The sequence below is a fragment of the Microtus ochrogaster genome, chromosome 15 (assembly GCF_000317375.1).
Source record: "Microtus ochrogaster isolate Prairie Vole_2 chromosome 15, MicOch1.0, whole genome shotgun sequence".
Classification (NCBI taxonomy): Eukaryota; Metazoa; Chordata; class Mammalia; order Rodentia; family Cricetidae; genus Microtus; species Microtus ochrogaster.
Window position 1 is genome coordinate 26,081,712 of NC_022017.1, and position 13,892 is coordinate 26,095,603.

The following is a 13,892-nucleotide window of genomic DNA, read 5'->3' on the forward strand; positions in this document are numbered from 1 at the left end:
GGATCTTGCATTTATTTATTTATTTATTTATTTATTTGTTTATTTATTTCATGTTTTTGTATTTTGAGACAGGGTTTCTCTGTGTAATAGTCCTGACTGTCCTGGAACTTGTTCTGTAGACCAGACTGGCCTCAAACTCACAGTGATCTGCCTGCCTCTACCTCCTGAGTGCTGCTTTTAAAAGCATGAGCCACCACTAACTAGCAATCTTGTACTTTTCTTATGTTGTAACCTTCTGAAGGTTCCTTTATTTCTCTGATCTTTCAGCATTTACCTCCCCCCGCCCGATATCTGGCTCTGAGTTCTTATTATTAAGACCCAATTAGAATTCACACAACACTCACTATCCTGTCCCACCTAAGGGAGGAAAAAAGAAACGTACTGAGAAGCTTGTGAAATTCATAGTTCAGTCACAGAAGCTTCCAAAGGATTGTCACCTAGTCACTGGACTGAGTGTTTGTAGTAGCTACTTTTGCTCAGGACATGTCTGGTTATCAGGAAAGGTATCAGAACTAGCATCAGACTTAAACTAAGAAATGGGTAGGGCTGTTGGTATTATCAGGAGAGAAGTTTAAGACTAATGTGATTAATAAGCTAAGAACTCTACTGGATAATCAGTATGTAAGCAAGATAATTTAAACAGAGATAGGAATTTAAGCACAATCAAAAGAAACACTAACAGAATTGAATATTTTATATGGGCTTACTAATAGATTAAACAAAACTAAAGATCTCTGAGCTTAAAAATAGCTTTAAAGAAACCCCCAAAACATAAAAAAAAACAAAACAAAAGGCAGAAAGATTATCCATGTACTCTGGGAAAATTACAAAAGGTAGAAAATGAACTAAGAAAGAAGAAACAGATAACAGATTCTTTCCAAGAGAAATACTGGAAGACTATCAGACGGAAAATGGAAAAAAAACAAAACAAAACAGAAGTATCACAACACACAGGACCAAACTGTACAGTACTAGCCATGTCTACTTGATGGAAGACACAGAGTAGAAACATGTCACTTTTCCTTCACATATAAATCCTTTCTGGCCTATAATTTATATATATACATACATATGTATATAACTGGTATAAGCACATTACGACAGTTTAACATTCAGAAAGGAGACCCAAGACCTGGGTGTGGTGTAGTAGATGACTTTAATCCCAGCACTCAGGAGACAAAAGAGGCAGGGGATCACTGAGTTTGTGGGCACCTTGGTCTACATAGTGAGTTCTGGACCAGTGAAAGCCTATCTCAAGAAAGAGAAAATGAAAAAGTAAATAAATAAACTAAAAGTGTTTACCTCTCCAGTTGGAGGTGTAAACCCGGGATATTGAAGCTGAAAATGAGTCAGACTAAAGATTTATGCAATTCAGAGCATCAGTATGATTTATACTCAGGGTTAAGAAGAGTCGCCTCAATAAAGTGTACAGTCACAACAAGCTGAAGTAAATTCACACCTTTCCTCTACACCTGGGAGGAGCACAAAAACATATTCCACGAACAATTCTCTGTTCAATTTGAAGAAATTTTGAAGAAACTGAGGTCACAAGACTGATTTTCTTAGAGTTTTTTCACAAGCACTCAGAATTTCACATGACTCCATTCTTGAACGGTGTTCCCCCAGAGTAGCATTATGTGATAAGGAAGGGTAGAATGCAGGCAGAAGGACACCTGAGAAAGAGGATATAAAGCTAATTGGTGGGTTTTATTTTTTTGTTTTGGTTTTTGTACATTTGTGGGTGGGTGGGTAAATATATAAAAGTGTAATCAGTAGTGAAAATGTAAAACTCTAGCTGAGCTTTAACTTGCATTTCAGCTATTTTACAGATTTAATATGCAAAATGTAAACTTAATTCAAAAAGTAGTTTCATTGAATTTACACTGCTAAGAAGTCTACTAAGGGATGAATAAAGCTTTCTTCTTTCATTTTGTAAATTTTGGTTTTCATCACCAACAGCCAAACAATAGTTGAATAAATAGTAATTTACTCCTCTTTTTTAATTTTTTTAAGTTAGACATTGATACATTTTTAACAGGAAAAAAAAAACCAGGAGAAAACCTAGTGATGGTGGTTCTCAGAGACTTAGATAGGAAGGGAATGCAGCTAGGAGTCAGCTGAGGTAAGAATTGAGCAGACATGTAAGGTGGGCTGCACTGATAGAGGGAAGTATGTCAGCCTCCGAGTGGCTCCCAATAGTTTGTCAATAATGTTGTATGCTGACAGGACTCTGGTGCATGATTATGTCAGGAATGGCTGAGACCAGGCCTTTGTGTCTGTTTGGTTGCTATATGGGGTTAACTTTTGATCTGAGTGATTCAAGTGGCTGGAGTAGAGGTTACTATTCAGGCACGGGTCCCCCCCCCCTTTTTTTTTTCAGTTAACTGAAACAGAAAGTACCCAAGCAACAGCTGATATCTATGAAAAAGAAGCATCCATCCAAGTAGACTACAGTCCTTTAAGGGAAGATTTGAAGGTAATTTAAAGATTTGTTTGTGATTAACAGTATTATTGACTATTAAAATATTATAGGATCATTTTAATATGGTTAGTTTTAAGATATTGGGGTGGATGGTTGGTAGGGTTTGTTGTTTTGTGGGGGAAGAGACATCAGAGGGAAAAAAGAAAGCTACAGTGATGATTGCAAATGCCTGCAATCCCAGCACTTGGGTGATAGAGGCAGGAGGGGGGGAAAAAGGCTGTCAGCTCATGTGTCATGAAACCCAGTCTCCAAAAACTGAAATAGGAGCTGCAGAGGTGGTTCAGTCAGTAAAGTGTTTGCCAAGAAAACATAATAACCTGAGTTTGGCTACCTAGCCCCCATAGAAAAAAGCTGGGTGCCACAGTTTTAAGTCTGTAATCCCAGAACTGGGGAGTCAGACAGGTAGGTCCCTGAAGCTCACTGGCCAGCTAGTCTAGCCAGTCAGTAGTGAGCTCCAGTTCAGTGATAGATCTTGTCTCAAAACATAAGGTGCAGGGCTGTAGAGATGACCCCGTTTGGTTGCTATATGGGGTTAATTTTTGATCTGAGTGACTCAAGTGACTGGAGTAGAGGTTACAAGTGTCTTTTTCACTTAACAGAAAGTACCCAATAACAGCTGATATCTATGAAAAAGAAGCATCCATCCAAGTAGATTACAGTCCTTTAAGGGAGGATTGATTACTCTGTGATAAGAGTACTGACTGCTCTTCCAGAGGACCCAGGTTTTGTTGCTTTTACCCACATGGCAGCTAACAAGCATTTGTAACTTCAGTTCCAAAGGATCCAATGTCCTCTTCTGTCCTCCATGGAACTGCATGAAAGTGGTGTACAGACACACATGCTGGCAAAAATGCTTGTAAAACATTTTTAATTGATTAATTACATAAAATAAAATGGAGAGAAACTGAAGAAGACAGCCAAAGTCAGCCTCTGGCCTCTACACATATGTGGGCACACACACAAATATGTGCATATACCACCAAATATCTATATTAACAGTGTTTTCAACACCAGAGAAGTAGCAGTATTAGATCTCTGAACACCAGCTGGAAATGTTAGAGTTCAGTTCCAGTCTGGCATTGCCCGTCTCAGGTGGCATCCGATTCCACAAATTCAGGCCACATATTGCCAGCACTTCAGATGCCAGTCACCTAAGGATGCCTTAACCATCAAGTGCAGTAATTTGCTAGAATCACACACAGAATTCAGGGTAATTTATTATACATTTACCAATTTGTTATGAAAAATAGAACATGGGAAGAGCCAAGTGAGAGAGATGCGTAGGACAGGAATGAAGGAGGTACAGAGCTCCCATGCATTCTGCCTCCTGTAGGTGTGCTGCCCTGCCAGCCTGTCCATGTGTCCACCAACCTGAATGCACCTCCTCTGAGCATGACTGATTCAGCTGGTGACTTTGGTGATCAAACTAAATCCATAATTTCTCTTCATTCCCAGAGAGGACATGATAAAAGTTATACACTTCTAACTGCATTTGATACATCAGCAGTCAGTTTTCATCCCTCAGAAGTCAGTTTATTAGCATTGCCTCATTACAGTTGAAAGGGGCAGACTGAATAAAAGTAGTAGATCCTTTCATCTCATCCCTGGGTAAATGCTAAGAGTGTTAGTTCTGAGCCTCGAGCAGGATAAATGCTGAGTACCTCTCATAAATAGCAGAAAATAGGTAACCTTTTTCTTTTTTATGAGACAGTCATGCTCTAGGCTGGCTGACCTGAACTCATTGGGCACAGTGACTACTGCCATCTAGGCTGCCTACCTGCACTGCCAGCATCTTTGGAGAAATGAACCTTTCTTTTGGGGTAGTACTGTTCCAGAACTAAAGTTGTTCCTAGAAAGCCTAAGCCATTATCCCCTGGTTATACTGTGACCTAAACAAGGTCACATGTTCATTCCTGAGCCAGTAGCTAAAGTGAACACAGCCTTCCTCTGAGTCAGTCATTTCTATTCCTCAACACGATCCCACAGTAAAAATGTCTCACCTTGGGGCTGAAGAGATGGCTCGGAAGTTAAGAGCACTGGTTGCTTTTCCAAAGGTCCTAAGTTCAATTCCCTGCAATCATATGGTGGCTCACAACCATCAATAATGAGATCTGGTGTCCTAATCTGGCCTGCATGCAAACATGCAAGCAGAACACTATACATAATAAATTAAAAAAAAAAAGAATGGCTCACCTTTTCAAAGCATGGGCAATGTTGAAATGCAAGAACGATGCTGAGTAACAAAGCCCACATCTTTAAACATGTGTTAATGTATTTGGGAGACTTGTTGGATTATTTGATTATATTGTGGCTTTTGTCTTCTCTACAGTTTTTATTTACTGCTTTCTCATTTTACATTAGTTTAGAAAAGTCCTTCTACGTCATTATCCAGTAAATTACCTTTTGTTGATGATTTTCTGGATTATTTAGTTTTATTTTGTTGGGTTTTTTTGAGACAGGGTCTTGTGTAACCCAGGCTGGCCTCAAACTCACTAAGGATGACCTTGAACTTCTGATACTTTTGCTTCTATTTCCCAAGTACTGAGTTTAGAGGCATGCCTCATTATACCCAATGTAGGGAATGCTAGGGATGGAACCCAGGCCTTTGTGCATACTAGGAAAACACTCTACTATATCCCCAGCAGATATTTCCTTTAGTTTTCATTTGCCCACTTTGTTAGAATATTTAAAGACAGCTGAATAGAGACAGAAGGCAGAAAGAGGTTTGGTTTGACCTTAGAAAGGACCATGTTTATTCATGGTGAAGGGGCACTCTTGTCACCCTTGTGTGTAGATGGCCAAATGCCTACAGAAGATGGGATGCAGCCCTAATAGGGATGGAAATGACTTCCTTAACCCCTAAAGGGAACTGGGAGGTGTAGTCTTTCAGCAGGAAGTTAACATTCTTAACTATTTAAAAATGCACAGCAGGAATGTTATACCTGCTTTCTGCTGAAAAGGGTCTTTGTTAGAGGGATTAGTACTGGATCCATTGAAGAAGGGTTCCTCTGGTCATGTGGGGGTGTGTGTTAATTTGATTGACTTTGATGGATCAGGCATTTGCCATCCTTTATTTCTGAAGAGGCTTGAAAAATAATTACAGGACTGTAAGGATGTGATTACAAAGTAGAATTGAAAGATTTTTTGAGAGCTGGGTGGTTGTGGCACACGCCTGTAATCCCAGCACTTAGGAGGCAGAGACAGGCAGATCTCTATGAGTTCGAGGCCAGCCTGGTCTACAATCTACAAGAGCTAATTCCAGGACAGGCTCCAAAGCTACAGAGAAACCCTGTCTCGAAAAACCAAAAAAAAAAAAAAAGAAAGAAAGAAAGAAAGAAAGAAAAAGAAAATTTGGGGGGAAGGGGGGAAGGTTAAGGGGTAGGAAGGAACAGAGTAGTCCAGTGAGAAAAAATGTTGATTCAAGATAACAGTGACTGATCTGTTACATTGGTGGGACTGTTGCATCAGCAAAGCTAGCAGAAGTAGTAGGAAGCTACAGAGCATCAAAGAAAGGGGACAGGGGAAAGTAGAGGACTAATGTAAAAAGATTGTATCTGGCCTGAGGTGAAAGAGATGAAGGTCCATTTAACTAGAGTTTTCCCACGGCATCCAAAAGGTCTTTTGGCAGATGGATCAGGAACAAATGGAGTGAACGTTACTGCGCAAGTTTATCTGAAACATTTTGTTTGGGTATAGAATGAAGTTCAGTAAAACATATAAAAGACAGGGTAAAAACATAGGTATGAAGATAATAAGGAGGAAAACGTGATCAAGGGGGAGGAGCTAGAGTAATTTTGTTCGGTTTCTGTGGCTTTGGGCCCCGCTTTAAACCAGTTAGGATTTATTCGCATGGAAGCAGGAGTGTTTGAGGAGAGCACAAATCCCATCCTTACCAGTAGTCAGATCTAGTCCTTTTTAATTTTGGAGTACTCAATAGTCAGAGCCAAGTTGCTCTGACACCCCTGCATAAGGATCGAGGACCTGGAGGCTGTGAAGTCAGTTAAAGTCAGCATCCAGGAAATGAATTTGAACATAAAGTGTGTTAAGTGATATTCCTTGCTTTTACATGTGACGAACCTTGTATATATTTTTTAATTGTTTTTATTGAGCTATATATTTTTCTCCACTCCCCCCCCCCATCCTCTCCCCTCCTACCCTCTCTCATGGTTCCCATGCTCCCAATTTACTCAGGAAATCTTGTCTTTTTCTACTTCCCATGTAGATTAGATCCATGTATTTCTCTCTTAGGGTCCTCTTTGTTGTCAGAGGTTTATGTTCTGCTCAGTTCCCGCAATCGTTAAGTCCCAAAGAAATCACACAGAGGTCTACATTAGTTATAAACTGATTGGCCCATTAGCTCAGGCTTCTTATTAACTCTTATAACTTATATAGCCTATTATTAACCCATTATTCTTATCTGTGCTAGACATGTGGCTCAGTACCTTATTCAGTGGAGCAGTCACATCTTGCTGCTTCTTTGGTCAGGTCTTCCCAGAATTCTCCTGTTCTACTTGACCCGCCTCTACTGCCTGTCTGATTGCCTGCCTATACTTCCTGCCTGGCTACTGGCCAATCAGCATTTATTTAAAATATAATTGACAGGATATAGATCAATGTCCCACAGCACCTCTTTGTTATCTAGGTTCTCTAGGGTTATGAATTTTAGGCTGGTTTTTCTTTCCTTTATGTCTAAAAGCCACTTATGAGTGAGCACATATTATATTTGTCTTTCTGGATCTGGGTTACCACACTCAATATGATGCTTTCTAGATCCATACATTTGCCTGCAAATTTCAAGATGTCATTTTTTTCTGTTGTGTAGTACTCCATTGTGTAAATGTACCAAATTTTCCAGTACCAACTATTATTTAATGAACAAAAACAGTATCTCAAGTAATACAAAATTTCTAGTTAGAAACCATTTGATAAAGTTGGAACTGTTACCTTAAATGACTAAATCTAGTATTTGAAAACATGACAGTATTTTTGTTAACATCAAATTGTTATATCTATATTTCAGGATTACACTGTAAACATTTTTATATTGCTAGGTTTTTTTAAAGAGACATTTTTATTCTAAATTGTATTCCCCAAAAGAAATTATTTTTAATTTTTTAATAAAAAGTGTATTCCTAGAGACAGTGACTGCCTAGTTAAGAGTAAATGATTCATTTTATAGTTTTCTAAAATTAACCCTATTAACAGAACCTTGTAAAAATGTTATAACATTTTTATTCCATACAGTGAACCAATAGATGAAAGATGAAAGCAGTCAGTCTTGTCAAATCTGTAACAATTTACATGTAACATGTACTGAACTAACAAAGAAGGCCAACTCTTGACTCCTTTTGTTGATGATCTGTAGATCACCACATATTGACAGCAGAGAGAACATATCTTAACATCATTCTATTTAAAAATAGATTGTTTAGAGGCATAATTTTAAAAGCAAGATAACCAAATTTAATAAGCTTTTGGATTTTAGAATTTCTAAGAAAATATCCATAAGCATTACTGCCAATGCCTGTGTACTCCTTAAAGGTTTCAAGGTAAGAGTGCAGGCTCTGGCCCTGGAACTCTATCTGGGCAGAGAATAGATTATATTTTCAAAGCAGTGCAGGTGAGCCCAGGTTAGAAACAATCTCCTTCTTTCCTAATGAACCTGAGGGCTTATGGGTCAAGGGATATCACTTAATAGTATCATTTGTTGACTCTAGCAAGCCACATTGTACTCCCAGGTGAGCTGTCAGGCACACACCGTTTTCCTGAACAAGAGTTGATTCCAAGTTACATGCATGGTATATTCTACCAAATTAAGATTATCTATGCATCCTTTTAAAATCACACTCAATGAATTTATAAGCCCTCAAATACATAAAGTTAAAGTTTCAACAAAAGCTTTAAAGATAGTAAACAAAACAAAGGAAAAGTGGGGTGAATTCAAGGAGTTAAAACATCTTTTCTTCTGCCGGGCAGTGGTAGTGCACACCTTTAATCCTAGCTCTAGGGAGAGACAGGCAGATTTTCTGTGAGTTCAAGGCCAGCCTGGTCTACAGAGTGAGCTCCAGAACAGCCAGAGCTACACAGTGAAATCCTGTCTTTAAAAGCTAAAAATAAAACACTTTGTCATTTGTAACCTCTAAGGAAACTAGTTTTCTTCTTAGTTCTCAAGAACAAAGTATCTTTTCGTTTGCTCTTCTCCTATCACAGAGTCAGGTGGCCAGCCTACCTAGGACAGACTTTGGAAGAAACTTTAAACATGCCTGGGACTAGAGCAGACAGGACAAATTCCAACTTCCAGAGCTTACTTTTTTGGTAGAGTAGAACAGGAAAAAAATCTTCAATGTTATCCATACCCAAAAGGACATTCAGTTCTCTTTAAGACTGAACCCAGTGATCTACATATCCATAACCAGTTTGTATGTATCAGCAGATGGGGCAGACAATCAAAAATGCTTACTTCTTAGCTTTAAAGATACAAACAAGCCAGCATGGTCTACAAGAGCTAGTTCCAGGACAAGCACCAAAGCTAAAGAGAAACCTTGTCTTAAAAAAAAAAAAAAAAAAAAAAAAAGATACAAACAAGATTATCTAGGCTTGGAGATAAAGGCTAGGCCAAAAGCAGAAGAAACAGTGGGAGACATTCTGAGTGTGGTTGTAAGCCAGAACCTTGAGAAAGATTAAAGTTAACTACGAGTTTTATGGGGGAGGGAGCCTCAGACCATGCTTCCATTCCATTATTTAAATCATTTTAGATACTAAAAATCAAAAGCTCCAAATGAGCCAGCAGTGGCCATTTATTTCTCCAATGTATTTTGAGGCCAGATTTGCATGAAAAGGCTAAAGAAAATCACTGGTTTAAATTCTACAGAAAAAATTGAAGCAGATGAGGGACACGGACAAAAAAAAAAATGGGTCAAATCCAGTTGCATAGAGCATCTTCTAAGTCTTGCAGTAACTAAATACATCTAGAAAGTAAGGGGGTGTCTCTAAATGTTATAGTTTCAGGATTAAGAAACTACAGGGTTAGTGGAAATTTCTCAGGGCTTTTGGCTGATCATCACAGGCAATGTAAAGTCTCTGGTGCCTTTGACCCAGTGGGTCTTAAGGCAGAAGAAAGCTCAAGTGAACACCCAGACCTAACTAGGGGCCTTTAAGTTAAGTGCAACCCATTACCTTGTCCTGGCATTTTGTTACGTTGTATGTGTGTTTTGGTCCCATCGTGGCCATCCACCAAGTTCAAATTGTCAGGGTGAGACAGCAAGGTGAAAGAAAGGGCTGAGATGGAGAGTGAAAAGAAAGGCCCTCAGGTCCTAGAGTAAATAAAGGCTGGGAGCTGCCAGTCAGGGGAGGTTGGGGACAACTTCCAGCTCCAGATGCCTTCCTAGGTCTTTTGGCACCAATGTGTTAGATTATTTAAAGGCAGCTGTAGAGAGACAGAGAGGCTTGCTCTGACCTTAGGCAGGGCCATGTTTATTCACAGTTGTGGGGCACTTTTGTCACCCATGTGTATGGGTGACCAGATTGCCCACAGAAGATGGGATGAGGAGTCTCTTATGAGGGTGAAAATGACCTCCATAGTCTTCAAGAGAAGCTGGGAAGCATAGTATTTCAGCAGGAAACTATCATACTCAATCAATTAAAATTTACCTTATTGTTATTTTTTCAAGTCATCCAGATAATCAGCTTATTCAGTTTTCAAATAATCTTTTCTCAGTAGGTTAAATATTATCTTTATTATATATTAATTAACCCACTTTAGGAGTCAAGAAAGTTTTCCTGGAAGAACATAGCTACACTTTCCCCTTCCCTTCCTTATTCATTGGCTTTGGAGTTAAGCATTGCACATTCTAGGTCATTTGGATTCCTTCTCTCTACCATGTTGCACCTATGTTCATACTGTGAGGAGGCTTTTTCATTCCGGTGTAAATGTCAGTTTGTATTTTTGACTTCTCTGTGGTTGTTGGTTTTTTAAGTGTTTTTTGCATATGGGTGTTTTGTTGATACATATGCTTATGTACCACATGCATGCTTGGTGCTCTCAGAGGTCAGAAGGTATCAGATTCCCTGGAACTGGAGTTTACAGATATGGTTGTGAGCTGCCATGCGGATGTTAAAAATCAAACTCAGGTCCTAAGAGCAAACAGTGCTCTTAACCACTGTGCCATCTCTCCAACATCTCTGTGGGCAACTTTAAGGCAAAGACTGAATACTTTTCATGATTAACAGTTCAATATTTAACCCATAATAGGTGGCCAATATTATTTTTAATGAACAATAAAACAAATGATAAATTAATTTTCATATTTTTGGGCATAATCTAGGGAGTCAAAGAATGTTCCTAGAGCAGCGTGATACAGTGTTAGAGCAAGAAAGGCACAGCTGCAGACACTGCCTGTGTGACTGCAGTACCAAACCCAGAATGGCTTCTATAGGAGCAAGGAGATGCAGAGGGTGCAAGTAGATTACACACCTGTAATCTCAGCATTTGGGAGTCTGAAGCAGGAGGATTACTACAAGTTTGATGCCTATCCAGGCTACATGGTGAACACCCGATCATCCAGGGATATATAGCAAGACCCTATTTCAAGAAACCAAAATAGATGATGGACAGATGGGCAATAGCATCAGTCTTAGGCCAGCAAAGTATCTCACCATATAAAGGCACTTACCACCAATCTGAGAACTTGAGTCCAATTCCTGGGTCATACATAATGGAAGAATAGAATCGGTCCCAAAAATTGTCCTCTCACCTCCAGAGATATGTTCCCACACACAGAGAATGGTAAGGTAAGCCTTGTACTTAGGCCTTACCTTTGAATGTTAAAGGCATGTCTGTCAGTGTTGTTCTTTGCTAATGATAGGCTCTACAATCGGATAAGGAAGTGAAGGACCACCTTACACTCCTTCTAGAGCAAGTAGCATCCCAAGAAAATACTCTACTGAAGACCGCAGCTCCAAACTTACGAGCACAGGAGAACTTAAAAGCTGTCAGAGACAAGTTTCAAGAATCTGCAGATGGTAAAATTGAGTTTATAGTTGTTAGCAATATATGCTTGGATGTTGTATTTCTGTATGTGCCAGCAGCCTCCTTGAATTGTACCTTTATTTTATATATTTTTCTATGTTGCCTTATATTAATGTGTTTAATTCTGAAATACAAAATGTCTTCCTTCATGAAGAACATTCTGCTTTACTTTAAAAATAGGTTATTGGGGATTGGGAATATAGTTCTGTTAGGCAAATATCTAATGTACATGAAACATGGGTTCCATTTCCAAATCCTCATAAACTGGTTTAGAAGCATGAACCCACCTATAATACAAGAACTCTGGAGATAGAGGCAAGAGCATCAGAAGTTCAAGGTCACCCTCAACCACGTAGTGAGTTTGAGGCTAGCCTGGCTACATGAGACTCTGTCTTCACAAAAAAACTAGGCTTACTATTTTAAAACATATAATTAAGATTTTTTTTTGGTTGGTTTTTTTGTTTGTTTTGGTTTTCTTCGAGACAGGGTTTCCCTGTGTAACAGTCTTAGCTGTCCTGGAACTAGCTCTTGTAGACCAGGATGGTCTCGAACTCCCAGAGATCCACCTGCCTCTGCCTCCCGAGTACTGGGATTAAAGGCGTGCACCACCACTGCCTGGCTATAATTAAGATTTTTCATACAAGAAAGTAAGTATATTAAATACACTGTGTCAGGATTTACTAATATTATTTAGACATTAGCTCTACCAGGAAAAGTATCATTGAGTTTAAAAGATGTCTTCTTATAATTCAGTATCAGTTATTTTGAAGGTAGATATATTCCAGACAACCAAACTCAAAAGACAGTTCTGAAATATTCTACATAATAAATTTTAAGAGAAGCACTCAATTGTCTCAAAAATAAAGAATGTTGATTTTTTTTTCCCCTTAGCTTTTGAAGCCAGCAGAAAGGAAGCCAGAGTATGTAGGCAAGAGTTTGAACAGGTAAAAAGACGGAGATATGATGCTTTCAGCCAGTGCTTTGAGCACATCTCAGTCTCAATTGATCAAATCTATAAGAAGCTCTGCAGGAACAGCAGTGCCCAGGTGTGTTTTCAACCCTCAATACCACAGAAGCTTAGAGTAACTGATGGTGTTTGTTGTTTTCTGGTGAGAAATAAATGACCACTGCATAGTCCTTGAATGATATAGGTGCAAAGTCAATTTAAAAGACTTCTCATCTCAAGACATGTGTTCTGGATTCCACCACTATCCTGACATCACTGACTAATTAGAGCCACTTTGGGTCTATTTTTCCACTTGAAACATGAGTAGAGTTGGATCATTTGATTTCTAAGGTTTTTTTAAAAAACAAAACAAAACGCTGAAATTCTATTCTCTGTTACTAAATTGACTTTATGGAACTACTTGTCTCTGTGGTAAAGGTGGGTGGGATCAGGGTAGAAGAAATAGTTGTAATGATCAGCACATCAAAAGAAGACTAAAAGGTGGGATCAAATCCAGATAAGATCCGTTGAAAGAATCTATGGCCCACTGTATTATCCACCCCAGTTGTATTATCAATAACCACAGCAAATACTTGTAGAATCAAGTGTGGGGAAAGATGTAGGCCAGGATTTATGTACCAGCTCTGCTTGGGCTCACATTATGACTGAGATGATACTAATTCTGAATGTTAGAATTTCAACTAAACATAACTTATTTTTAGTAAAGTAAGCATATTAGCTCATTGAAAACAGGAATCATATAAATACCTACAATATGTGGCCCATCGTAAATACCAGGTAGATGGAGTAACAAGTAAGTTGACGAAGACTGTTTTTGTAAGTCTGCAGCTTTTGCTGCTAAGGTTTGAATGGAATTATGGTGGAAAGGCCTGGCCTTGGATATTTTGAACATTCTCTTTCCCTCATCCCAGATAACCTTGATGTTTGTGGTTAAATGCAGAATTTAATGTATTTACAGGTATTATCATTTTCCCATCAAAATTGAGGAAAACCTAACCAAGAGAAAGAATATTTTCACTTAAATATGTTGCCTCTCAATTTGAAATGTATTGGTTACTTTTCTAATATGGCTAAGTAAATGTGTTTCAGGCATTTCTTAGCCCGGAGAATGCTGAAGAACCTTATTTAGATGGAATTAGCTATAACTGTGTGGCTCCAGGCAAACGGTTTATGCCTATGGACAATTTGTCAGGGGGAGAAAAGTGTGTGGCTGCTTTGGCTCTTCTGTTTGCTGTACACAGGTAAGACCACCACAACAAGTTACCAACGGCATCTTTCTACAAAAAAAAAATTTATAATTATTTTCTTTAATAATATTTACCAGGGGGCTGGAGAGATGGCTCAGCGGTTAAGAGCATTGCCTGCTCTTCCAAAGGTCCTGAGTTCAATTCCCAGCAACCACATGGTGGCTCACA

General features: G+C 38.8%; 1 protein-coding gene across 1 annotated transcript in view; it reads left to right on the forward strand.

The window, feature by feature from the left end:
- Smc1b (structural maintenance of chromosomes 1B) overlaps positions 1-13,892 on the forward strand; it is a 67,345-nt gene that overhangs the window by 48,138 nt on the left and 5,315 nt on the right. Inside the window, exons 19-22 of the mRNA XM_005354405.3 lie at positions 2,381-2,476; positions 11,347-11,503; positions 12,402-12,556; positions 13,567-13,718. Coding sequence (XP_005354462.1) covers positions 2,381-2,476; positions 11,347-11,503; positions 12,402-12,556; positions 13,567-13,718 — 560 coding nt within the window. The remainder of the gene's footprint in view (positions 1-2,380; positions 2,477-11,346; positions 11,504-12,401; positions 12,557-13,566; positions 13,719-13,892) is intronic.